We start from the raw sequence: 27773 nt of genomic DNA, 5'->3' as shown, positions 1-27773 counted from the left end.
AGCGTGCACGCCGTGCGTCCCGGGCTCGCTCGGGATCCTCGCCTGGCAGTACCGGGAAAGACTAACTGTTCGACCTGCCATGTTGTTCTCCGTGGCGCTCCGGACCCGGGCGGCTGGCCTCACCGCCCAGTGGGTAAGGCGGCTCGGAATGAGCCCGGGCTGTGGCGCCGCCCTTCTTCCGCTCTCCTTGCCTTCTTTTGTTGTGAGCGCGGGAGAGCCCTGGGCTCTGGACAGGCCTGTAGACCGCGGCAAGGACACTGCGGCCTTCGCCGTCTCCTCGGAGAGATTGCTGTAGCTCCACTGCACAGGAGGAGCTCCGAGGGAGGGTCGGCGAATTTAACTGCGGTGGGTGCGTGGTCTCCCCTACAGGACTGGGAATTTTATGCCTAATTTTGACAAGGAGAGGATGAAGGAGGGGCCGCTCCGTGGTCTGTTTTTATTCCGTTTCACTCTAGCACCTGACTCGGCCTGATCTGTTTCCAATATCTCTGCTCGGAAAGAGGCAATTTGCATATCAAGCCTAGTGACCTTGTTGCGGTCAGGCTGCAGCGTTGTGGAGAGAACTCTGGAATTGTAGGTCTGACTTGCAGGGTTTATTAGCATTCCTTAGGCATAGAGAAGGGTGACCAGTGTTTCATTTGTGCTTTGCATATCGGAAAAGGTCGATAAATAATCGTATCGAACTATGTAAAAGAACAGCATGGCAAATACTGCACAGCAGGATTTTAGAGCTTGAATGTCTATTTTTGAGCTCCAAGTACATCTCATTTTAGGCAAGGAAACTGAATCTCAGAGATTGAAACACTCAAGTTAACTTTAAAATGTACATTCCAAAAGTGACGATTATAACAACAGGGACTTTACTGGAAAGAAAGAAGTCTATTTATCCTTGCAGTAAAATAGAAGAGTTGAGACAGTTCAGATCAGAAGAGGGATATAGATAGTGCACAGTAGTATAGAATGGGTTCCAAGCTTTAGTTACACCCGAGTTTGGATGGTGACTTCACCGCCTTTTCCAGGTTTGTGGCTTTGGCTGTTATTTTTCTCAGTTGTAAGACATTGCAATTTGCAGAGTTTAGTCTTTTAATGAACGTCTGATGTCCTATTGTGGGTCGTGCACTGATGGACCCCAGGTAACAGTGTGGATAATAATGATAGATAACTTTTGGTGACTACTTTCTATGTGCCAAGCACTGTGTTAAATATTTACATTCTAAATCTCTTTTAGGAGGTTGGGACTATTATTTCCCCATATTACATAATCAGATTTAGACAGTCCCTGTTCGTGTAGAGTGAAGTCTCATATAAGAGGAACTTTGAATTAAAGGTCAGTATCAAGCAATGTAAAAGTACAGTGTTAGAGATATGAATAAGGTCATCCAATTTGGTTTGAAGGTGGTGTAAGATTTTTCATGGAGGCAGTACTAACAGATTAAGAAATGAGGTCGGATGGATTGGGGAGAGGGTATTCTAGGTGGAAAAGACAACATAAGAAAAAACATTGGTAGTTGGCAAGAAAAAGCTAGATGGTATTAGAAGCCATAAACTGTGTTGCTGGACTCCATTGTTGGAGGTAAGGTGAGTTCCAGTCGTGGTGCTCCTTGTGCACTATACTAAAGAATTTGACTTTATCTTAAAGGCAGTGGAGAGTCAGTGAAAGGCTTTAGAGGAGCAAAGGGTCATGGTCAGGTTTCTGTATTGGATGGATCACAGGATGGGACTGAACAAGGAATACTTTTGATGGGAGCCAGAGGCAGGGAAACTACGCAGATTAGAGGCTCTTAACCCAGGTGACTACTGATGATACCTAGTAGAAAGGTTGGAAAGAGTGAATAGATTTTAGTTTTTTCTGTTTTTGAGGAAAGAGGTGAGAGGGTGTAAATTGAAAAGCAGTGTTAACAGTGAAAAAGAACAATAACTTTAGGTAGTGGAAGAAAATTTTATTAAGTTTTATGTTAGCTTGTGCAACTTTTTCTTATTTATTTATTTATTTGTTATTATCCTCACTCGAGGATATTTTTTGCATTTATCTTCAGATAGAGAAGGAGGGAGAGAGGGGGGAAGAGAGAGAGAGAGACAAGTCCAGTGGTTGCCACCCACACGACCCCAACTGTGGATGAACTGCAACCCAGGTGGGTGCCCTTAGCGAGAACCAAACCTGGGACTCTGGTCTGCAGGCGATGCTGTAGCTACTGAGCCTAACCGACCAGAGCTCTTTTTTTTTTTTTTTTTTTAATTAAACAGTCATTACTTGGTATGTAGTATATGGCAAGTAAATATTTGTTGAGTTGATGAATAAGTTTAATTTTTTGTTCATTTCCCCCCAGTTTTATTGAGAAATAGTTGATGTACATTACTATATAAGTTTAAGGTGTACAGCATGATGGTGTGATGTACAAGTTTAACTTTTTTATTATACAAGAACTACATTGTAGGAAAAATGTAATATTAAGAATGGCAAATAGAATAATCTTAAAAAATGAAAATCACCCATAGTTTCATCAACTTGGAAAATACCAAAATGTTTAACATTTTGATGTCTGCAACTGACAGACCTTATAGAAATTTTAAAAAATCAGATATTGTTCACACTGTTTTGTAGTTTTTTTCCCATAATACATTTTGATCACTTTTCCTTATCAGTAAACACTTTATACTGTCATTTTTAATGGTGCATAGCATTTCATTGTATGTTCTATAACTTATATAACCAGGCCTGTCTTCTAATCTTTTACAAATAGTGGGATATCAGATGACCTAGGAAGAATCAGGAAAGGTGTGAATAAAGAGGTTCCTAATAAAATTGCTTTAAAGAAACCATTAACATTGTCAAAGAAATTGCTTATTATGTTATAATTTCTGCTTTATTAGCTAGCTGCTATTTTCTTCAGCCACAGACCTTCCAGCTCATCATTGCTTAAAAAATATCGAGAACTTAGTACTGTCTACGGTGTTTAGAAGACACTAGTTGTATGACCTTGAGCCATATTTCTTAATCTCTTTGATCCTCATTTTTCCTTTCTGTAAACTGCAGTAATACTTTATTGAGTGATTGTCAAGAATTACCTAAAAATTAAAATTGTGGATCAATAGATACTCAGAATAGATGTATTTTCTTCTTTCCTTCAGTAACTGCCTATAGCTTTCTGTAATGTTGACACCACTGTATATAGCTCATCACTGCCTCCTTTCTCCCAAGCCACTACTTAGTTTTGTAGGGGTGGGTGAAAGGGTTATGGTGGCATTTTCAAGGATTGTGTTTTCAGTTTTAGAATTTTCATGTTTCATTTTTATAGTTTCTGTTTCTGTCTTTTCAGTCATTGATGGTATTTTTCTTTATGACCTTAAGCATGTTTGCAGCAGCTTTGAAATTGGAAATCTCCATTGATTGCCTTTTTTCTTGAAAATGGGTTGTTTCCCTGTGCGTGCGTGCGTGCGTGTTGAGTAATTTTGGATTGTATCCTGGACGTTGTGGATGGTATTTTATAGACGCTTTAGATTTTGTTAATTCCCCCAGAGTTGTTGTTGTGGGCAATAAATATAATTGAATTTAAACTGCAATCCAGCTCCCTTGTGGACATCAACTCAAATATTGGTTCAGTTCTTTTAGCAGAGCTTCTTGGAGTCTGCCTCATGTGCATGAATGGTTTGGGATCATCCACAGAATTTGGGGTTTTATTTGTCTCTTCCTTTTTGGGACTTCCCACCTTCCCATGCCTGGGATTGTCCCATACTCACCTGTGGTTATTCAAACCATTAAGGTTGCAGGTTTTCTTTAGGGTTTTAGCTGCCCTGCACAGACTGGGGCTAGGCCGCCTTTAAGCCAGAAGATGTAACAAAAAAATAAAAATAATAACCCACTTAATTGGCTTCTTCTAAGTATAAGCTTCCCTCCTGTGTCTGCATGGATTTTGTTTTTCTCCAGTGCCTTCCGAAAGTTTTTTTATCTTTAATTTTGTTCAGAGTTATAATTGTTACTCAGTGGTTTGAACTGGTAATAATCTATTCAGCTACACTAGAAGCAGAACCTTCTGTGGTGGCATTTTTCTTTCTAAATTCTAAGTTTTGTGTGTGTGTGTTTTTAATCTTCATCAGAGGATATTTTCCCATTTATCTTCACATAGAGAGGGAGGAAAGAAGGGGGTAGGGGGACACACACACACACATACACAGACACACAGACATCAGGGCCTGGGACTGAACTGCATCCGAGGTATGTGCCCTGGACTGGAGTCAAACCCGGGACTGCTTGGTCAGCAGGCCGACACTCTAACTGCTGAGCCAAACCGGCCAGGGCTAAATCTAAATTCTAAGTTTTATAGAATGAAATGCTTTCTCATTCCATTACAGATTCTTTACACACACACACACACAGCTTTATTTGCTTTTTTTTTCAATACTCACCAGAGGATATTTTGTTCCATCGATTTTTAGAGAGTGGAAGGGAGGAAAGGAGGGGAAAGAGAGGGAAACAGAGAAACATTGATGTGAGAGAGACACATTGATAGGCTACCTCTCGCACTGGCCTGACCAGGGTCTAGGATTGAACCTGCAACCCAGATACATGCCCTTGACCAGGAATCGAACCCCAGTCCCTTCAGTGTGAGGGCCAATGCTCTATCCACTGAACCACACCAGCCAGGACTTACTTGCTTTTTAAAAAAATTAATTTTTATTGTTGAGAGTATTATAGATATCCCCCATTTCCCCTCCTTTGCCGCCCTCTTTTCCCCCCTTTGCCGCCCTCCACTTGCCTCCTGCCCCACTCTAGGCCTTCATTGCACTATCATCTGTGTTCATGGGCTCTGCATATATGCATATAAATTCTTTGGCCAATCTATCCCCCACCACTTCCCTCTGAGATCTGTTGGTCTGTCCCATGCTTACATGTCTTTGGACCTATTTTGTTGATTGTTAAACCTGATTTTGCAATGTCCTAGGATGTCTCCATTTTGCCTTAAAGATTCTAAAGGAGTTCTTAAAATTAAAAAAAAAAAAGGCATTTGTATTCATTTTCTATTGCTGCTGTACCAAATTATTATAATCCTAGCGACATAACACAACACAAATTTACTATCTTAAGATTCTGTAGGTTAAAAGCCTGACATGGGTCTAACTGGTCTAAAATCAAGGTGTTGGCAAAGCTACATTTCTTTCTGGAGACTGTAGGGAAGAATCTGTTTCCTTGGCTTTTCCAGATTCTAGAAGCTGCCCTTATTTGTTGGATCATGGCCTCCTCCTTCCATCTTCAAAGCCAGCCAGGGCAGAACAGGCCCTCCTGTTATATCATGTCATGTTACATCACATCACATCACATCACTCTGACCTTGCTTCTGCCTTTTGTCACATATCCTTCTCTGTCTTTGTTCTCTTTTCCAAATTTTAAGGGCCCCTGTGATTACCATGGGCTCTGATGATCCAGAATAATCTCCCAATTTTAAGGTGAACTGATTAGCAACCTTAATTCCATCTGCAACCATAGTTCTCTTTTGCTCTGTATATTAACCTATTCACAGCTTCCCAAAATTAGGATATGGATATCTTTGGGGCATCATCATTCTTCCTGTCACAGCCTTAAACAGTTTAGGGGAAAGAGAAAGTGGCAAAATTTTAAGTCTATTCAGTGAGGTTTAGTAGGCCATTATTGGCACACTACAAATTCAGATCTTTATTGGAGATGTGAACTCAGTCTCCATATCAAATATATAAATAGTTGAACTTCCCTTCTCTTTAGACACTGTTTGGTACCAGTCTAGTGCAATGGGTTATAAACTGTATGTTCATTGACCATGTCAGTCTGGTTTTCCATTGGGAAACCTCGACTTACCAATTTTGGAATCAGGTCAGAAAGCATGTTATAAATCAGTTGTAGGAAATTTCTTTCATTTGGTAAACATTAAGGACCATGTTTAAGCACTTTTTGCTTCTGCCTTGTTGTGAGAGAGGAAAAGTGGTTTTATGTGTGGGATACTTTATTGGGTATTACCATTTAGTAGCTAGAATCTGAAGGTGCCCAGGCAAATGTACCCAAAATGACATAGAATAAGCCTAAACTGGGTTTCTTTGAAAGTCCTGTTTGTGTGTGTGTGTGTACATGTGTGTTTTTTTTAAAATTGTTTTAACTTGCCTTTCTGAAATTGCTCAAGTTTACTAAGGGAAATTGGTGTGTGTGGTGAAGATTTGATTTTTTTTTTTTATCTGCATCCGAGGACATTTTTCCATTTTTTTTTTGTTCAGATAGAGTGGGAGGGAGAGAGAGAAACATTGACGTGAAAGGGACACATCGAGTGGCTGCCACCTGCATGACCAACCAGGGCCGGGGACAAACTGCAACTGAGGTACATGCCCTTATCGGGAACCGAACCTGGGTCTCTCTGGATCACAGGCCGACACTCTAACCGCTGAGTCAAACCGGCCAGGGCAAAGATTTAAATTTAATGGGTGCTATAAAGTGATTTCACTTTGCTTAGGGAAAAGAGAGCAATTCAGGGGCTTTAGAGAGGTACGAGGAGGAGGTTAACCTTGGTCATGATGGATGAGGGCGGTATAGAGTGACATAATGTTATAGGTATAGGTAGCTTCATGTACAAGGACAGTGAACCTGAGAGAGCATGGCAGTATGGACAAGGAATACCTGTTGTAGAAGATGAGACTGGAAAAGGTCAGAAAGGGTTTGGTATGTCATACCTCAGAGTTTAGATTTTATTCTGTAGGCAATGCATGATTTAAAGTAGGTAAGGAATATAATAAGATTGATCCCTCTTACTGCCACCTCCCCATCCCCCATCATAATTTTATGACAGTCTCTGGAGAAGTGGGGAAGGGTGAGATTGGAAGGCAGGAGACCAGTTAGAAGGCTATTGCAGTAATCTAGGAGAAAAATGAAAAAGAGTTTGAACTGGTGATAGTCGCAAGAAAAATGAAATAGAAAAAACAGAATTTAAAAGTTGTTTAGGTAGCCCTGGCCAGTTTTGCTCAGTGGTTAGAGCATCGACCCACAGACCAGAGAGTCCCAGGTTCGGTTCCCACTAGGACAGGTACCTCGGTTGCAGTTTGTTTCTGGCCCCGGTGGGGTCATGTGGGTGGCAACCACTCGGTGTGTCTCTCACATCAATGTTTCTCTCTCTTCCTCCCTCTCTCCCTCCTGCTGTATCTGAAGCTAAATGCAAAAATGTCCTTGTGAGAGGATAAAAAGGAAAAAAAGAAGTTTATGTAGAATGAGTAGGACTTGGTGACTGACTAAATTGACAGCAAATGAGAGAGATGGGGACCCTGGGATGTTTTTCATGATCATGGTTTAGGCCACTGTCTGTAATGACTGTTTAATGTTGAATTACCATGAGGTTGAAAGAAATATTTTTTTACCTCCTTTTTTAAGCAGGGTGAAGCATTATTTTTTATTGTTCTTAATCCTCACCCGAGGATATTTTTTAATTGATTTTTAGAGAGAGTGGGAGGTAGGGAGGGAGAAAGTAAGTGAGAGAGAAAGAAAGAGAAACATGAGAGAGAGACATTGACCAGTTGCCTCCCTCACAACCCCAACCAGGACTGGGTATTGAACTTGCAACCCAGGCACGTGCCCTTGACAGGGAATCAAACCTGAGACCCCTTGGTCCACAGGCTGACACTCTAACCACTGACCCAAACCATCTAGGGCTGAAGCATAATTTTTTTCTTTTTTAATCCTCACCTGAGGATTTTTTAAAAAATTTATCTTCGGATAGAGTGGGAGGGAGAGGGAGAGAGAGAGAGAGAAACATTGATGTGAGAGAGACACGTTGACTGGTTGCCTCCCGCATGACCCAACCAGGGCCAGGGACCTAACTGCAACCGAGGTATGTGCCCTTGACTGGAATCGAACCTGCAGCTCTTTGGTCCGCAGGCTGATGCTCTAACCGCTGAGCCAAAATGGCCAGGGCTGAAGCATAATTTTTAAAAAGAGTTGTCTTGACCTGGCCAGTTTGGCTCAGCAGTTAAAGCATAGGCCCATGGACCAAAGGGGGTTGCATGTTCAATTCCTGGGTTGCAGGTTCAATCCCTGAATTACCTCTCTGCACCCAGGGTATTTATGGAATCTTAGATATGTGATATATACCAATTTCTGAGAGATCAGAATGTAAAAATGTGTTTTTTTTTTAAGAAATGAAATGTATACTTATTTTTGGTATTGGTCCTTTTTAGCATCACAAGCACCATCAACAGGACAGTATTTTAAAGATTAGTTTGGTGACATTAGACAGGAATACTTGGATTGGGTAAGTGTCAGCTAGAAAACTGTTAGAGTAATGTTCAGACCTGAAATAATGCCTGAAGTAGAGTAGTGATTGTAAGAGATGAAATATGACCAAAAACTTTGTTTTTATTTTCTTTATTTTTTAAAATCCTCACCTGAGGATACTTTTCCCATTTATATTCAGATGGGGAGGTGGGGCAGGAAAAGAGAGAGAGAGAGAGAGAAACATTGATGTGAGAGAGACACGTCTTCTGGTTGCCTCCTGCACGACCCCAACCGGGCCAGGGACTGAACTGAAACTGAGCTACATGTCCTTGACCGGAATTGAACCCACGACTCTTTAGTCCGCAGGCCAACACTGTAACCACTGAACCAAACTGGCCAGGGCAGGACTTAGTTTTTAAAAATTGAAATGTGATACACATACATTACAAAAAATTCAAACAGTATGCAAGGGTATATAGTATATTAAATATAAAACATATGTGATATATTAGGAATAAAGAATAAGTATAAAGGTAAATATATAAATATATGTTGCATATATTATAGTAAAGAGTAAATTTCCTTCACACTCCAGATCCTTGGTCCCCATTTCTAGAGATAAATTGGTTTCTTTCATAATATCTCTATATTCATATTTATTTTTTATTCTTTATATACTATTCTCTATATTATAATTTTTATATATTGAAAATTAGTATGACATGGAGTCTGGGATATATGTAGATTTTGACGTTCTTGTGAAGGTGAAGGCTCTGAGATTTCTATTTACAAGATAACAAGTTAACATGCCACAGTTTCATGGATGCTGGCTGAGACTCTTGGGTCAGAGACAGAGGACTTTGTTTCTCAGGGCACAGCAGGCAGTGTGAGCTTCATGTTTATGTTGGTTCCCCTTGACCTTCAAATCTCATCTCATGGGAGTGTGATGAAGCAGCCCAGGTGAATGTTACAGATGTGGTTGGGTTCCTCAGTTATGATGCAACCGTGGGTGTATGGGATGATGCTCCAACCAGCTGAGCCACGTGGCCAGGGCTATGTTGTATATTTTTTAAATTGTCATATATTTCAGACACAAAAAGCAAAAAGAATATACTAAACATTGTGTATCCACTTGCTGCCTAAGAAAGAAAGAAACCCAGTCAAAGCCCCTTTGCGTATCACTAGGGGATAGAAGTATCCCCTCCTTCATTATCCTAAAACTGGTATTTATTACTCCTGTATTTTATACCTATATTATACATTCTGTATTTGGGTCTTGTCTTGTTAATTAAAGTAAATGCTTTATGTAAATGTATTTCTTTAACTGAAATGTTATGTGGACCTAGGGAACAGTTAATATATGATTGTGCTATATCACTGCCTTTACATCCTTCTCTATTATGTTTGCCTTTGAATTGGCTAACTCTTCGCCGGTTCCATGCTTGGTAATCTTTACCATCTGTGGTTAGTAGAACTCAGAAATGGGAGGATTTCTGAACAATAGGTGAATTGCTTTTCACCGGAGTGGATGGTGGGTGGAGGAGAGGTGTAGAAGGTAGAAATGATGGGAGGAGCAACAGAACAAAGAAATGAAATGCAAGGGAGAGTGGAATCAAATAGATTTCTCTAAAACAATTGAGTATGGTGGTCAGTCTGTATAGAATCCATCATAAGCAGCTTTCTGAAACTACTTTTATTGCTGAAGTTTCTAAATTACTTTAGTAAAGAATTGAAAAGGAAGATACAGTTGACTCGTTTGTACAGAGTATATGACTCATTTGTACAGAATAAAAACATGTTTATGAATGTCCACACTCAATGAAAGCTGGCATCCAACCTGATTCAGATAAAAGTGAAAGACAATAAATTAACTCTTCAAATGTATGCCAACAGAATGTTGTAGAAAGTTTACTTGACTCAGAAGATCTGGGTTTGATCCTGGTTCTTCCACTAACTCTTATGTGTGACCTTAGGCAAGTTAATAACCTTACCTTTGGATCTCTGCTTTTTGTTGTTGTTTTATTAATATTCACCCAAGGATATTTTTTCCACTGATTTTTATCAGAGAGAGTGGAAGTGGGGACACAGATTGGGGGGGGGAGTGTGTGTGTGTGTGTGTGTGTGTGTGTGTGTGTGTGAGAGAGAGAGAGAGAGAGAGAGAGAGAGAGAGAGAGAGAGAGAGAAACATCCATTGAGAGAGACACATTGATTGGTTGCCTCTCACATGTCCCCTAATTGGAGCTGGGGTTGGAACCTGCAACCCAGGTACATGCCCTTGACTAGGAATCAAACCCTTACCCTTCAGTGCATGGGCCAACACTCTAACCACTGAACCACACTGGCCAGGCCTCTGCTTTTTCATACTTCTAAAATAGAATGGGCAGTGTGTATGGTAGTAGAACATATCTCTTAAGATCTTTTACTTCTATAAGTTGATTTTATTATTTTTAATTATGGATCTTAAAGTATTTCTATATGAAAAATTTCTTAAGGCTTGAGATTTACTAAATTTTCTTAAAATTTTAGGGAAGACATATAAGGAATTTGCATAAGACAGCTGTGCAAAATGGAGCTGGAGGAGCCTTATTTGTGGTAAGTAATAGTTACTAAGATTTCTTCAGAATGAAAATTTGGTTAAATTTGTTGTAATAATCCAAAATAACTTAAATAGCCATGTCTTTGGTGTATGCTGGCCATTGTGGGAATTTTTCAAAAGATGTGTGGTTCTAGGTGAACCTCTTAAGTTTAAATTGGTACTAGAGCAAATCAGGGAATAAGAATTTAGACTATTATTTGGTGAAATTACTGTGAGTGAGCCCTAACCTGATTGCACACTTTGGATTCTTAAAATTCAATCACATTGGCTCACTGAAAATTCTGAGGCTGCAACCTGGGGAATCCCAAAATGGCACTAGTTTGGAATTTTAGTAATAGAGTGAATACATTGGCAGTTGGCCTCTGTATTTTTGGTTTCCAGAGTTTAACTACAGGTAAAGGTCAATGAACTCCCCAGCTTAGTTGCACAATACAAAGAGCATATGATAATTTATACCTTCTCTCTGACAAAGTGTTCAGGGATTAATCTGGTATTGTTTAAAGACAATTTACTGGACTAGTACGATTTAGAGTTAGCAGTATAGTTTTGTAAACTGAGTTATTTCTAGGCTGAATCTTTATGTTATTTGGCATATTATCGATATGTAGATCCCTGCTCTATATTTTATCAGCTTGGTCTAAAAACATATCAAATATGCCATGTATTTGAGATCATTGTCCAAAGTTTTTATTTTCTTTCCTCTTTTATGTCCTTGAAAAAGAACTGAGAGTTAACATAGTAAGAGATTCAGTTCTGTGTTGACCTTACGTACAAAACATTAATCAGTATAAGTGTTAATCTCAGTGTGACTCATTTGATTTCCTGTTGACATGCCATTTCTTGTCAGTTTTTAAAGAGGCCTTGCTCTTTTATGAAGAAAAAAATAAAGCTTCTTGTGTTGGCTAGTTTCTGTTCTGTGGGGAAGAGATGGTGCTTTTGTACCTTCCCTAAAGTAGTGAGTCCTTTTTACAATTTGATATAACTCTCTTTTGGAAAAATGCACATATGTTCACACTCAAAATTCTGTCTTCATAAGGCTTCCAATAATAAGTAATCTTTTGGTAATTACATTATACAACCCTAACCTCTAATCAAGTGGGGTAACCTTTTGATTTTTGGTCCTAAAGTACTTCTTTTAACCATTAAATGGTAATTTCTAAAATTGTCTGAAACTTTGAATTCTATTAACATTACTTTGGTAATCATACTCATCACATATGTATTTAATAATTTAGCCTTTTTTTTTTTTTTTTATCCTCACCAGAGGACATTTTTTCATTTTTTGTTCAGGTAGAGGGAGGGAAAGAGAGGAACAGGGAAAGAGAGGAACAGAGAGAGAGAGAAACATCGACGTGAAAGGGACACATCGAGTGGTTGCCACCCACACAACCAACCAGGGCCGGGGACAAACTGCAACCGAGGTACATGCCCTTAGCGGGAACCGAACCCAGGTCTCTCGGGACTGCAGGCCGACGCTCTAACCGCTGAGCCAAACCGGCCAGGGCTAGCCATTCTTTTTGATGCACGGATAGATTGATTTGTATTGTGTTTAAAATAAAGTGAAGAGATTAAATGATCAGTAATAGTAATGTGCAAAAGTATCCACACTTTTGAGGAATTTTTATCATTTTGGAAAACATTTTTTTTCCTTTTGTATAGCACAGAGATACTCCTGAGAATAACCCAGATACTCCATTTGATTTCACACCAGAAAACTATAAGGTATGATGAAATTAACAATATATAACTAAATGGTACAAAATATTTAGTGTCTTACAAATGTATAAAAATTGGTGCTTTTTCTTTGATTCAGAGGATAGAGGCAATTGTAAAATCCTATCCAGAGGGACACAAGGCAGCAGCTGTGCTTCCAGTTCTGGATTTAGCCCAAAGACAGAATGGATGGCTGCCCATCTCTGCTATGAACAAGGTACTGAATTCATTTTTGCCTTATTTCAAAAAGAGGCGAGATTGTGTATGGTAACTTCCTTGTTACACAACTTCCTTGTGTAGAAATTCCTCTCAGAGTCATTAATGTCAAAATAAGAGAGTTTGAAGCCCTTGAATCATTTATATTTTTCCTCAAAGTACATTTGTGTTTTTGTTGATTTCCTTAGGAATGCAGAGAACTGAAAAGATAGAGTTTTTAATCCTTGCGAGAAATAGTAAAGGCATTATAGAGAGCTTTTCTTTTTTACCAAATTGAAGCAATATCAAAATATGCTTTTTACAACATACCTAAAGTTCAAGTATTAACTTTATAACGACTTGTTTTTTAAAATGTCCTAATATTTTTAGGTTGCAGAAGTTTTACAAGTACCTCCAATGAGAGTATATGAAGTAGCAACTTTTTATACGATGTATAATCGAAAGCCAGTTGGAAAGTATCACATTCAGATCTGCACTACTACACCTTGCATGCTTAGAAATTCTGACAGCATACTGGAGGCCATTCAGAAAAAGCTTGGTATGGAACACATTATATTTATTATTTTTATGAAAATTAGAATTGTCTTTCTAGAGTTGACTTAGTTCTACCTATCTTTTCCAACTTTTGTCATCTTATTGGATCTCTACTTTGTGAGTAAATTTTTGTGTCTGCCTTTATTTCTTCCTTATTTTGTTCTTAGTTCTCAGCCTCAAAGCTGAATTTTCACCTTTTCTTTTCTAATCATTGAGTATGTTGGAAAAGCTAGGAATTTTAAAGATTTCATTGTTTAGACAATTAAGTTTCATTGTATGATAGCATGTGGTATGTGAAAAAGCAACTATATTGTCCTTGTGTTCTTTCAAACTAGCCTTTGGAAAAATAAAATATGAGAATAGTAAGAATGCTTCAGGAAGGGGAATTTGAAATGTGGTTTTATTATAGCAGCATTTACAAAATTGAAAGGGCATTTTTCCACACAAAAGAGTCATTGCTGCATAAATAACTATACATATAAAATAAAGTGAAAGGAGATTTGTTTTGTTTTGTTGTTACTGAATATAAAGTACATGTGTATTGTAAATATATTTGGGCAGTACTGAAGTATATAAAACAAATCTGAAGTCTGTTCATAATCCCACCCCCCACCCTCAAGATACAAATTCTGATAATAGTTCAATATATTAGTTTTAGGTTGTTTTCATTATTAAATACATAAATGTAATATGTCTGTTTGCTTTTTGCACCTTTTTTTTTTACTATAGCATAGTATGTATGTCTGCCTCATTTTTCTATTGTAACTTATTAGGCAGTTACTTTTATGTATACTCATCTTTGAATCCTTATCCTATTGTACACTAAGATAGTTTACAGGAAGTAGAATTACTGTGTCAGATTTTACTATATTTTATCAAAATGCCCCCTCTCAAGATATGAGAATTGTTTTCCTCACATTCTCAGTGATGTTTGATATTAGCAGTTTTCTGAGTCTTTGTCAATCTGATAGTATGACCGATTTTAGTAGGTTAATTATCAGAGTCAAAATGAAAATTGTATAGTCTGATGTACTCCTATTTGACAACAAACACTGGAGATAAGTCCCTTGAAATTTGATTGTTTTTAAAGGAACAAGTTCACTTAAATCTTTGAATGGCCCTGGCGCAGTGGTTAGAGCACTGGCCTGCAAACTGAAGGGTCTTGGGTTCGATTCCCAGTCAAGGGTACATACCTGTGTTGCAGGTTTGATTGCTGACCCTGGTTGGTATGTGAGGGAGGCAGCCAGCCAGTCCATGTGTTCCTCTCATGTCAATGTTTCTCTGTTTCTCTGTCTCTCTCTGTCTCTCTCTGACTCTCTCTGTCTCTCTCTCTCTCTCTCTCTCTCTCTCTGTCTCTCTTTCTCTACCTCCCTCTCTCCCATCTACTCTCTCTAAAAATCAGTGGGAAAAATATCCTCTGGTGAGGATTAACAAAGAAAGAAAGAAAAAGAAATGCTTTAATGATCTAGTATAATTATGCAGACTTGTTTTAGGAAATTTAGTGCTCTTAAGTACTTTTTGCATACTTCGTTACATACGTTGTTGGTATTCTTTTTTTTTCTCCTTAAATCATATTGCTATTAAAATATAATCTGGTCCTTACAGTGATCATTTATATTTTTAGGAATAAAGGTTGGCGAGACTACACCTGACAAACTTTTCACTCTCATAGAGGTGGAATGTTTAGGGGCCTGTGTAAATGCACCAATGGTTCAAATAAATGACAACTATTATGTGAGTATTATACTTAATATGAATTAAAATTATATGATGTCATATTCAAAGTACTTGTTTTCCTATCCTGTAAATGTTGGTTTCTGAATTACTCATTTAGGATAAACTGTTGGCATAAATATCTAGGTTTTATATAAAAACCAAAGTTTATTAAAAAAATCAAAGAGTAGAAAACCTTCCATAAAAATATGTCAATTTTAACTTCCTCATTATTGTCCACCAGGTGATTTTAAAAACTATTACATTTACATATTTTTGCATTTAACTCTAGGAGGTAATGATATAGTTTTAAAACTTTTAAATTATGGAAAATTTAATAATTTACATACAAATACAGAAAATAACCACTAAGACTTAACAGATAATAACATTACCCAGCCCTGGCCGGTTTGGCTCAGCAGTTAGAGCATCGGCCTGCGGACCAGAGAGTCCCGGGTTTGGTTCCCACTAAGGGCGCATGCCTCGGCTGCGGTTAGTCCCCGACCCTGATTGGGGTTGTGAGGGTGGCAACCAGTCTATGTGTCTCTCTCTCATTGATGTTTCTCTCTCTCTCTTTCTCCTCCTCCTCCCTTTTTCCCTCCCGCTCTATCTGAAGATAAATGCAGAAATGTCCTCGGGTGAGGATTAAAATAAATAAATAAATAACATTTCCCACATTTTAGTAAATTATTTTTATCCTTATTATTATTTGTAGCAATAAGCTACAGATGCAAGTAAATCATTCTTATTGCCACCCCAAATCCTATTCCTTTCCATTCAGTCCCAGAGGTAACAACTATCATAAATTTAATATGTATTCTTTCTGTAAATGTTTTTAAACTTTTTAAATATGTGTACCGAGTCATACTAATATGTGATATTATATTGCTTTTTCTAACAATTTTGTAGAGATGGTATCATAACTCTCTTAGTACTGTTTTAGCGAGGTCTCAAGTTTTGATAAGTAATATTTTTATTATTTAGTTGTAAATATTTTTAAATTTGCATTTTTATCATAGACATGTTCTTTTTTTGGCATTAATACTCACCCGAGGATATTTTCCTTTTTTTTTTTTTTTTTTATTAAAGATAGAGTGGAAGGGAGGGAGGGAAGGAGAAAAACATACATGTGAGAGAGAGAGACATTGATTCGTTGCCTCCCACATGACATTTTGAGGCTGGTTAGATAGATTTGAATATGGACTTGATATTTAATTTTATTAACGAATTATTGTTAGTTAATCAGGTGTGGTAAAGGCATTATGTTATTTAAGAAAATTTTCTTTTTCTAGGAGATGACCTGCTAAAGTATTAGTGATGAAGTATTATGTCTGCAATTTGCTTTCAAATGGTACAGCCCCCCAAAAAAGGCATATGTGTACATAAAGCAAATATGGCAAATTAAAAATTATTCAATCTAGGTGATAGGAATATGGGTATTCATGTATAGTTTTCAGATTCTCATAATAAAGAGTTTGGGGGAGGAATAAAATAATTAGATGAATTTATCCCTGGCCAATTTGGCTCAGCGGTTAGAGCATTGGCCCACGGACCAGAGAGGTTTAAGTTCGGGTCCTGCTAGGGGCGCGCGCGTACCTCGGTTGCAGTTTGTCCCTGGCCCCCGTTGGGGCTGTGTGGGTGGCGACCACTCGATGTGTCTCTCACATCGATGTTTCTCCCTCTCTCTCTTCCTCCCTGTCTCCCTCCCGCTCTATCTCAAGATAAATGCCAAAATAATAACGATAATAATAATAATAAGATGAATTTAAAGATTTATTCTAGCTGCGAAGTTAGGAACATCTGTTAAATCCTAAACAGTTTCAAAGCAGCTTTTTATTTTCATAAATGTTTAATTATTCAACAAATATTAAAGACATGTGTGTGTGTGTATGACTAGGCACTGAAAATACACTTTTGAATCATGATTTCTCTAGCATAGTTCTAGGGTACTACAAAACATTTAGTTAAATACTAAACAGTTTTGGAGGGAGAGAAGGGATATAAAAGTTTAGGCAGTTTTCTCTTAGTTTATTTTTTTTTGGAGAGAGAGAGAGGAAAAAGAGAAATACCGATGTGAGAGAGAGACATCGACTGGCTGCCTCCCTCACCACCCAACTAAGATCAGGAGTGAACCTCAACTCAGGTACGTGCCCTTGACCGTAATCCACCCGTGTGACTCATTGGTTGAGGGCAACGCTCTAACTGCTGAGCCAAACTGGCCAGAGCAGTTTTCTCTTAGTGTAATCTTGCCATTCTGTTTTGACTGTCTTGATTAAACCTAGGTTGCAGCAGCTAGGCATACAAGTTCATGTGTTTATGTGTTTTAATTATATTTTTTATTTTAAATAACATAATTCTTTCTCGAGTTAAAAATTTGACAAAGGTGTAATGTATAAAATATAGAGCTGTCTAGTTGAAATGGAGTTTGGAGGATCAGGATAATTAAAATAAACATCTCAAAATTAAGGTTTTTTTACCTTTCCCTTTGAAAATTAAATGAATTTTGAAACAGTGAATTTCACCTGGGTAAAAGAGAAGATATCACCAAGATATTAGATCTTTAGGTTAGGGATAGATCTTAGTCATCTACTTTTAAGTTACTATGTCTGCTGGTACTAATTACTATTTTCCACCTCAGGGTTTCTTTAAGAACATAGCATTTGTTAAGCATGTACCATGGCACTGTTCTATTTTATATATTTTCTCATATAATTTTCAAGTAGGTTTACAAATGAAGCAACAGACTTGTCCAAGATTACTAGCTGGTAAGTGGTAGAGGACTCAGATGCAGAACTTTTTCACTTCAAAGCACTATTCTGTATTGCCTCTCTGGCTGCAGCTCTTACCACATATTGCATTTAGCACTATATACTATATATAGAAGTTATTCAGTTGCTGCTGCCTTGTAAGTTGAGAGAGACAAATAATAAACTAATTGATATTAGGGATTTACACTGATTTCAGTAATAGAAAGTAATTTTAATGTATTTTTGTAGGAGGATCTGACACCTAAGGATATTGAAGAAATTATTGATGAACTCAAGGCTGGCAAAATTCCAAAACCTGGGCCAAGGTATGCTTTTATTTTTATATAATAAATTTTAAATTTAATGGTTTAACCTAAATTAGTCTTTCATGTAAACTTGTTTTAAAACTTTATACCCTAAGTTCACAGAAGTTGTCAGAAGCCTTGAAAATAGTATCTTAACCAACCTATCATCTAAAGCAAGAATTTTTTCCCCCTCTAAAACCCTATCAGATAATCATCTGGTATCTCCTTGAATGTTTATAGAGAAGGGAAATTTATTACAAAGAAATCTATTCTATTGTTTTAAAGTTCACACTGCTAGATTGATCCGAAGTCTGTCTCCCTCTAATTTCCGACTAAAGGTCTTATTCTGCCCGTTGAACCAACACAAGTTAATTTTTATACTTCATTCAAATGACAGCTCTTCTGTTACTTGAAATAGCTATCTTGTCTTCTCCATATCTTTATCTCAAATTTAAGAGCCACAGTTGTTTCATTGTTTTCCTTATATGACAGAGTTTGGTCTCCCTCCTCTCTACATTTTCTAGTTGGTTAGTGACTTACATTTTTTTTGTGGTACGTGCTCCCAGCGGGAACCGAACCTAGGACTCTCTGGTCCGCAGGCCGATGCTCAACCACTGAGCCAAACTGGCTAGGGCGATTAGTGACTTTCTTAATGTGATACTTAAACTAATCACAGTATTTGAGATATGTGCTGATTACTGTGCAGAGCATTGTGGGACTGTCTGCTTTTTTCCAGACATGCTTGAATAATGTAGCCTAATTACATCAACTCTCACTTCAGATACATTATACCATCAAGTGCATGTATAGTCCTTTAGAATGCATAAATCTTTTACAACTTAGACACTGTTTATCCAGTTTGCTACCATCCTGCAGTTGTGTTATACTAATTACTTTTCTTTCAGTTATGAACCTGAACTTTTTCTGCTAAAGAAACCCCTATTCCATATCTAAATGTTCACATCACTCACTCTCTTTTTTCTTTCTTTATTGATTTGAGAGAGAGAGAAAGGGAGAGGGGAAGAGAGAGAGAAACATCGATGAGAGAGAACATCGATTGGCTGCCTCCTGCATGCTCCCCACTGGGAATCAGGCCCACAACCTAAGCATGTGCCCTGACTGGGAATTGAACCAGCGACCTCTTGGTGCAAGGGTCGACGCTCAACCACTGAGCCACACTGGCCGGGCCGCATCACTTTCTTAATACTAGCAAATGTTTGCATGGTTTTATACAGTTGTAATCTCTTCGTAAATATTTCGGTTTATATCATATAAAATTTCTTTCTCTCAACATATTTGTAGGTTTTAATGGCCATATAGAGTTCTAATGTATTAAAAGAACTGTGATAAGCTCCTTATTACTCTGTTTTAAAATGTATTTTTCTACTTTTTATTATAAATAACAGTAACCCTGGAGTTGGATGACTAAATCAGAGGGTATGAGTGGTTCTATAGTCTGTACTCTAGAACTACTCACTCATTACTCACTAATAACCCTACCTAATAAGAAAAAGTGGTCAGTTCAGGATAACTTAAGTTTAGAAAAGGCAAGCTGGCCCCTACTGACTATTACCTTCTGTTCTAAGAAACATGTTTCTTTTAACACTTAAGTTGAATTTCTTAAATTGGTTTGGAATTTTCTTCCTGGTTCCTTATTTTCTTGAGCTACACTTATATTTTGGGCGGGTGGGGGGTGTGTGTGTGTAAAACATTTCCGTTGTGAAGATGCACAAAGCTACCGAAGTGAAGCCTTCTGTCATTTAACATTACAATATCTTCTTAGCCACTGGTCCTACCCCTTACTTATTCTTGCTTCAGATGTAGCCATCTTCCCTTTCATTCCTTTAATATTTTCCACAAGCCTCAACTTGTGTTTAGGAGTCATATGTTTTTAAATAAGTTTATGCTACTTATATTTATACTCAAACCCATAACTTCTTTCAAATTTTGGGTACTTTGTTTTAATATATTAAATGTAAATTTCCTCGTAAAATCCACTTGGTTTCTTTAGATATCCCCTTCTTATTAGGTGTTTATAATTCTGTAGTCATACTTTTGCTATTCAGAAGCTCCTTCTTCCCTTCTGTCAATCACATTCATCCAACATTAATATCCTGCCACACAATTAGAATGATAGTTGCTTTATCTACTTTATTGTATTCCCTCGCCAAACATTTCTGGGTGTGTGCCAGACACTAATTTAAGGTGTGTACACAATTATGAACAAGGTAACATGGTCAGATATCTTAAGTTCTAGTGATAGAGACAGACAACTAATAAAATATCTGAGTGATTAATGCTAGAAAGGCAAAGCAGAGTTAGAGGATCGAGAATGATTAGGGGTAAATTTAGTCAGGAGGGGCCTTTCTGAGGTGGTAACATTTGAGCCATGAGCTGAATTATAAGTCCAAAGAAACCATGTAAAGAACTAGAGGAACAATGTTCCACGGAGGGGAAAGAAGATGTATTAAGGTTCTGGAGAAAAAATAAGATGACAATATGGTTGCAGTGAAGTGATAAGGAAAGTGGTGGAAGGGGTAAGAGGGGTAGATAGGTACCCAGATAAGTGATTTGGATTGAATTCTCATAATAAAAAGCTGTTGTTGAGATATTTTCAGTAAGGAATGATATGAGTGATCTTGTTAAAATTACTCTCCTAGTTGCTATGTGGAGAGTATTTTAAACTGTAGTGGATGTTGTGGGGCAGAGGAATTATGAGTGATTTCTAGCTTTTTGGTCTGAGCACCTCAGCGATTCCTTTAACCAAAATGGAGAATTTGAGGTAGAGCAAGTTTGGGGAAGAAATGTCCTTTTGTTTTGGACATGTTAAGTTTGAGATGCCTACTAGATAGCCCTAGTAGAATGCTAAAAGGTAGATATGAGCCTGGAATTTAAGGAATAGATTAGGGCTGGTTATATGAATTAGGGATTCATCAGTTGTTAAAGATGGTATTTAACGTCATAAGTCTGAATGAGATACAAGGGGTGAAATTAGTTTGTTGTGTTTAATATTGGAGATATAATATCATTGTATTTTAACATTAATAAATAGGAACCAAGTACTACAGTTAAGCATTTTCAACATCTAATTATAGTAGAAATGTCCCTTATCAGTAATTGTAAACAGTTCTTCAGAGATTTTTTTTTTTTTACAGTGTTCTAAGACTTCAGAATTATTGGTTTCTGAACCTATTTTTATTGAAACTTATAAACTCTTATTTAAAAGGCAGAGATAAATCTTATTTTTCAATAATTGCAGAAGGTCTACCAATGGTTTATGTAAAGATTGTATTTGGACATGATAATTCTAGAATGTCTTCCCAGCATATGAAAACAAGAACTTTTCCTCTCCTTCCCCAAGTTAATTTATGGGATAGATAGGATAATGAAAGACACTGTGATGATGATAATACCCAAATACATTTATAAGTATCTTTTATACCAAAGCTCTCTGCTTTCCTGTTTGAAAGAGGTCCTTATGAGTCCTTGCGTAATGGGTCAGTAGTAACTGATACCTGAGTACTGACTGAAATTAGTAAAAGAAGGATGCCTCTGTGTGGTCCAAAACTGCTTTTTAATTTTTGTCAAATGATGTCTAGAAAGAAAATGGCAAACTGATGGTAAGACAGTACTCTCTCTTTATTTTGACATTATAAACATTTGGGCACTGAGATTGTTCTTTTGGTTTTTTTTTTATCCTCACCCGAGGACATTTTTTTCCATTTTTTTGCTCAGATAGAGTGAGAGGGAGAGAGAGAAAGAGAGAGAGAGAGAAACATCGACGTGAAAGGGACACATCGAGTGGCTGCCACCCACACGACCAACCAGGGCCAGGGACAAACTGCAACCAAGGTATGTGCCCTTAGCTGGAACCAAACCTGGGTCTCTCTGGACCACAGGCCGACGCTCTAACCGCTGAGCCAAACCAGCCAGGGCAGATTGTTCTTATTTGCAGTTAAAGCACTGAAAATAACTTCTAAACTTGTTTACAAATTATTAATATAAATTAAGTTGTTTTTCAGTATGAATTAACTAAAAATATTTTAATCCAATTTGAATTCTTCATGTTCACTTTTATAAAGACTTCTTAAATTTTGCAGAATTCAGTGGGGTGCAGAATATTTGAGAATCAAAAGTATATAGGTAGACTATAAAGTACACATGAAAAATATATAGGTGGTGGCCAATGGATAACTCTAGACAATAAAGTCACTTTTAAATATATACTAAAAGTAGGGACAGTGGTGGAAGCACTAAGCTTTTCATTAAGTGGTTTTCTTTAAAAAGTACTTTTTTAAGCCATAAAAACTGTATAGAGCTGCTCTCTATGGAGCCTGCCTGCTCCTTTCCCCAACCTCTTCCCCCAGGTGTGTTTTGCTTGCCTCTTTCTCCTAAGCTCCATGTGCCCTTCTTTTGCCCCTGTAACTTGTTTCCTGAGCCCATTTTTTCTATGGCTCACTTCTCTCTCTTTGACTTTCTAAATAAACGTTCTCTTATTAAAAAATAAAGGCAAAAAAAAAAAAAAAAACATAGAAAACCAAGTTTTCTAGAATGCAAATAGATTAAAATGATGAATGTACAAAGAGTGTTGGACTGGCTAAAAAACCAGGTTTACCTTTTGAATTGTGATGAAGAGAACAGGGTAATTAATAGATGGCATTTTAATCATAAATTATCAGGGAAATAATTTTTTGTTTTTTATTAAGTGAAAACCCTAGTGTAAATTGTAGCTGTCAGGTGAATGGATAGGGCTAGATCACTGCCTCTCTATTTGTGTTCTGAGGCTTGTTTACAGATAAAATGAAGGGAAAAGTTATATGACTAGTAGACTAAACCAAGTTTGTAGGCTTTACTAGAATAGTTTACAGCCTTTATAATATTTTAGTATGTATTTTTTGAATGGTAGGGGAAGGAGAAAGTTTTCAGGCAGACATAATGAACCCCTGGGACTCCATTTTTTCCCTCAAGTGTGTCATGCTACTGTCATTTATGACATGGAACAAACTTTAGGAATCTGGACTACGTTATTCTTAAAGTAACTTTCTTCTATAGAATTCTATAATCCTTTTAAGAGCTTGGGCGGTATATATATATAGGTAATTCTCCCATTTGTTGTTCCAGAAACTTTGATTTTTATAATCTTCTTAAATTGGTCCTTTGTGTTAGTTAAAGAGGGTAGCTGAGCTTAAACCACAAGAGGGAACCTAGTAAAAGAGGAGAAGAAAGGTTCTCCAAAATAAATTAATTTCATTCTTGTTTTTTTTTTTTCCTAATCCTCACCTGAGGATATTTTTTCTATTGATTTTTAGAGAGAATGAGAGGGAGGGAGAAAGAAAGAAACATTGATGTGAAAGAGACACATCAATTGGCTGCCTCCCACATGACCCCGACTGGGGCAGGGATCAAACCTGCAACCCAGGTATGTGCCGTTGACCAGATCAAACCTACAACCCATTGGTCCGACCCTCTAACTTTTGAGCCAAACCAGCTAGGGCTAATTTCATTATTTCATTGGCAGTCAAAGAGCAGCAGGTATACCTGTGTTACTAGTTAACATTAAAGAATTACAAAGCCCAATATTGTTTTTTTATTCGAGTTAAATGTCACCTTGTAACAGTTTCAGGCTCTGACAGATAGTAGTGTCTGCTTTTTTATCTGGTTTTCTTTTTTATTATTATTGATTTTAGAGAGAGAGGAAGGGAGAGGGAGAGGGAGGTAGAAACATCGATGAGAGAGAACATAGATTGGCCACCTCCTGCATACACCTCACTGGGGATTTGGCCCACACCTGGGCATGTGCCCTGACCAGGAATCGAACTAGCGACCTCTTGGTGCTTCGGTCGATGCTCAACCACTGAACCACACAGGCTAGGCTAATCTGCTTTTCTTTTCTTTTTTTTTTATCCTCACCTGAGGACATTCTTCCATTTTTGTTGAGATAGAGCAGGAGGGACAGAGAGGAAGAGAGAGAGAGAGAGAGAAAGAGAGAGAGAGAGAAACATCGACGTGAAAGGGACACATCGAGTGGCTGCCACCCGCACGACCAACCAGGGCCGGGGACAAACTGCAACCGAGGTACCCTAGCGGGAACTGAACCTGGGTCTCTCTGGACCGCAGGCCAATGCTCTAACCACTGAGCCAAACCAGCCAGGGCTGATCTGGTTTTCATAGTGACCTATAATGCAAATATATTAACTAATTTCTAACTTTGTTGCCATGTTGCCATTCTTCATTACAATACTTACTTACTCAAATTATGTAATGTAATAGCTAGAAAGATCTTATAAATGATTATGTAGTATTACTTTTCGGTCCCCCTCAAAAAATTATTTCCTAGGGCTCTAAAAATAAGATAGATGACAGAATATGAAGGGTAAAGGCAGGGGGAGTAAAAAAAATGTGAATTGAACAGATTCTTCCACTAAAATCTGTGGGAGGAACAAAGTAAATTAGCAAAGCTAGGGAATAGGCGGGGTGAAGTAGGAGTAGTTGCTGAGCTGGGCTCTAGCAACAGAGGTTAGGGCAGAGGTTGAGCGTTTACCTGGGAAAGTATGTGTGGGGGTGAAAAAAAAAACAAACAGGTTCTTCTACCTCTGTGTTGCTTCTCTTCATAGATTCCTACGTAAGGACCTATTCTTGTTTTCTTTGTGGCTGTGTTAGCAACCCAGGTCTAGATCCAGTTTTTTGAAAAATTAATACTAATATGGCCTTTAAAAACATAAATACAAATAGATTTTGTCTTTACTGCTTCTAAGGGACATCTTCCCAAATCTTGAAATTCCTCAAAGAATCCAATCTCTTTTTATTTTAAAATATAGTGTATAACTGTGTTCCCTACTGTGACAGATCTCAATCTAAATAAAATTCAAATAGAAAAAGAATAAATGTGGTGTTTGGTTTATTAAAACATGATTTTAAAAAATGTCCTTTGGGCCTAGCCAGTGTGGCTCAGTGGTTGAGTGTCCACCTGTGCACCAAGAGGTTGCCGGTTTGGTTCCTGGTTGGGGCATATGCCAGGGTTTTGGGCCAGGCCCCCAGTGCGGGGCATGCAGGAGACAGCTGACCGATGTTCTCTCTCATCCATGTTTCTATCTCTCTATCCCTCTCCCTCTCTCAAAAAAAAAAAACAAAAGCCAAAACAATAAAGAAAAAAATAGTCCTTTTGGTTGGGTTATTTTCCTGTAGTTAAGCTCTCCTGGGGCAGTTGCTGAATCCCCCAAGACTTGGTTTCTGTATCTGTAAAATAAGGCCAGTAATCACTTGTCTCATGGCATTGTTGAGAGTAAAGGAGCCAATAATGTGTATACACTGCTCAAAAAATGAGAACTAGTATTTGATTATATTTATATTTTTCATATTTATATAGTTTTGATATGTCAGTTTTCATGTTTACCTTAAAATTTTTTTTTTCTTTTATTGGTTTTAGAGAGAGAGGTAGGGAAAGGGAGAGAGAGCTAGAAGTATCAAAGAGAGAACATCGATTGGCCGTCTCCTGCATGCCCCCACTGGGGATTGGGCTCACAATCTGGGCGTGTGTCCTGACCAAGAATGGAACCGGTGACCTCTTGGTGCATGGGTCAACGCTCAACCACTGAGCCACACTGGCTGGACTCGTGTTTAACTTTAAGAAGAGAAAAATCTTGGCAGCAGTTGAAATGTTTGGATTAAATAATCTATGCTAGTTCTTGGGGGGCAAATAGTTACTTAACGTGGATGTTGTGAGGTAATAATTATTACTTTTTAAAGTAAAAATTTATAAATGATAACCTGGCAATCATTAATAGTCAATTTAATGTTACTTGCTTTGCTTTTCAGGAGTGGACGCTTCTCTTGTGAGCCAGCTGGGGGTCTTACTTCTTTGACCGAACCACCCAAAGGACCTGGCTTTGGTGTGCAAGCAGGCCTTTAATTTATATTCAACTGTAAATATGTCACTGGAGAAATAAAATATGAATTTCCTATCTACATATACTTTTAATATTATTTGTTTACTTCAACTTGTATACACCTTGGTGGTAACCTAGCAACTTGCAGCTCTATAATTAACCATGTCAAAACTTTCAGAGCTCCATTTTTTAAAAATCCTAAATCCTTACCCAAGGATACACTTCCATTGATTTGAGGGAGAAAGAAACGTTGAAGGAAACATTGATCAGTTGCCTCCTGTACAAGCCTGGACTAGGGATCAAAGCTGAAACCTGGGCATGTCCCCTGACCGGTAATCGAACCTGCCACCCTTTGGTGTATTGGACAATGCTCCAACTGACTGAGCCACACCAGCCAAGGCTTCAAAATTCCATTGTAAAGTCTTCTGCTATATATCTATGACTGACTATGAAGATATTATCCCATTTTCAAATGCTAGGTCATTTTTATCAATATTAATAGGTTATTGTAAAATAAAAATTCAAATTTTAATTTGCTTTTCTATATTTAGCTATAGCCAATTCTTAAATTAACATATTTGTATAAACCTTATTTATGCCAGTGCACCCTTGAAACATTTTTATATTTACAGCACACAATTGTTACTGTATTTCCAACTGGTAGTAAGTGACAGTTCAAACATACTATAGGTGTCAAGAGCATAAGGTAGTTGTCTCTCTAGATCATTTGAGTCTTGCTTAATTTTTTTGCTAATTTTTCTTGAAAATTCTGTATTTACCACAAAAGCACAGGTTTTTGTTGTTAATCCTCACCCGAGGATATTTTTTTCCATTGAATTTTAGAGAGTGGAAGGGGGTGGGGAGGGAGAGAGAGAAACATCAGTTTGAAAGAGACACTTTGATTGCCTGCCTCACACACGCTGGGACCAGGGATGGAACCTGCAACCCAGGTACGTGCCTTTGACTGGAATTGAACTTACAACCCTTTGGGGGTGGGGGAGGTACGCTCTAACCACTATACTATACCATCCAGGGCGAAAAAGCACTGCTTTTAATGGTTTCCTGAATAGCTTTTTTAAAACACCTGGCAAGTGGAATTTTATTAAAATAATCCAAGATGGTCCTGGCCGGTTTGGCTCAGCAGTTAGAACGTTGGCCTACCGTCTGGAGAGACCTGGGTTCTGTTCCCACTAAGGGCACGTACCTCAGTTGGAGTTTGTCCCCGGCCCTGGTTGGGTCGTGTGGTGGCAACCACTTGCTGTGTCCCTTTCATGTCCATGTTTCTCTCTCTCTCTCCCTCCCACTCTATCTGAACAAAATATCAAAAAAAAAAATAAAAATGTCCTCGGGTGTGTGTGAGGATAAAAAAAATAAAATAATCCAGGATGGTTCCAAAATGTATATGAACACAGTGGTTAAAATTTCCTTGCCAATTTCCAAGAGCTGGAGAAAACAGCTATATCCTAGCCTATATGTTTACCACCACTCACTCCCTCATTTCTTCTCAGTTCTTAACTGCTGGTTTTTTTTTTTTAAGTGTATTTAGAGAGGCATTTTACTTACTGATGTTTAATGGCAAAAATAAACCAACAAACCAACTTTTCATCCTTCCTATTGGCAAATAATTTAATATTTGTTTTGTTTTTGAGCCACTACTGAAAGTTACTAAGGAAAACCTGATTGCTCAGAATTACTTGCTGTAACTGGAAGGGGCCACTGCTCCAGAAAATTCCACGTACATGATAATAGTTTATGAGAGTTTTCATTGCAGCCCTGGCCAGTGTGGCTCCATTGGTTAGAATGTCCCATGTACCAAAAGATGGCAGATTTGATTCCCAGTTAGGG

General features: G+C 37.9%; 1 protein-coding gene across 2 annotated transcripts; it reads left to right on the top strand.

Annotated features, from left to right (window-relative positions):
- NDUFV2 (NADH:ubiquinone oxidoreductase core subunit V2) lies at positions 1 to 26008 on the top strand. Of its 2 annotated transcripts, XM_036245501.1 has the most exons (8): positions 7 to 133; positions 10745 to 10810; positions 12474 to 12536; positions 12628 to 12744; positions 13113 to 13281; positions 14902 to 15011; positions 17987 to 18063; positions 25858 to 26008. In XM_036245501.1, exons 1-8 carry the CDS (start codon positions 80 to 82, stop codon positions 25949 to 25951), a joined length of 750 nt encoding a protein of 249 aa, XP_036101394.1. In that variant the 5' UTR covers positions 7 to 79; the 3' UTR covers positions 25952 to 26008. The 2 variants fall into 2 exon arrangements, with proteins under 2 accessions (XP_036101395.1, XP_036101394.1); XM_036245502.1 differs by lacking the exon at positions 12474 to 12536 and having other exon boundaries at positions 1 to 133; positions 25858 to 26007.
- Positions 26009 to 27773: the final 1765 nt, after the last annotated feature.

This window comes from Molossus molossus, unplaced genomic scaffold (genome assembly GCF_014108415.1).
Source record: "Molossus molossus isolate mMolMol1 unplaced genomic scaffold, mMolMol1.p scaffold_m16_p_6, whole genome shotgun sequence".
Lineage (NCBI taxonomy): Eukaryota > Metazoa > Chordata > Mammalia > Chiroptera > Molossidae > Molossus > Molossus molossus.
The sequence above is the reverse complement of the archived record's forward strand: the minus strand, read 5'-3'. Positions and strand labels throughout refer to the sequence as shown.

Bases quoted from the DNA above. Each gene is read 5' to 3' on its own strand.
- NDUFV2 (XM_036245501.1), top strand. From the start codon at position 80: ATGTTGTTCTCCGTGGCGCTCCGGACCCGGGCGGCTGGCCTCACCGCC. The intron at 12,745-13,112 runs GTACTGAATTCA...TAATATTTTTAG, and splicing joins CCATCTCTGCTATGAACAAG to GTTGCAGAAGTTTTACAAGT. The intron at 13,282-14,901 runs GTATGGAACACA...TTATATTTTTAG, and splicing joins GGCCATTCAGAAAAAGCTTG to GAATAAAGGTTGGCGAGACT.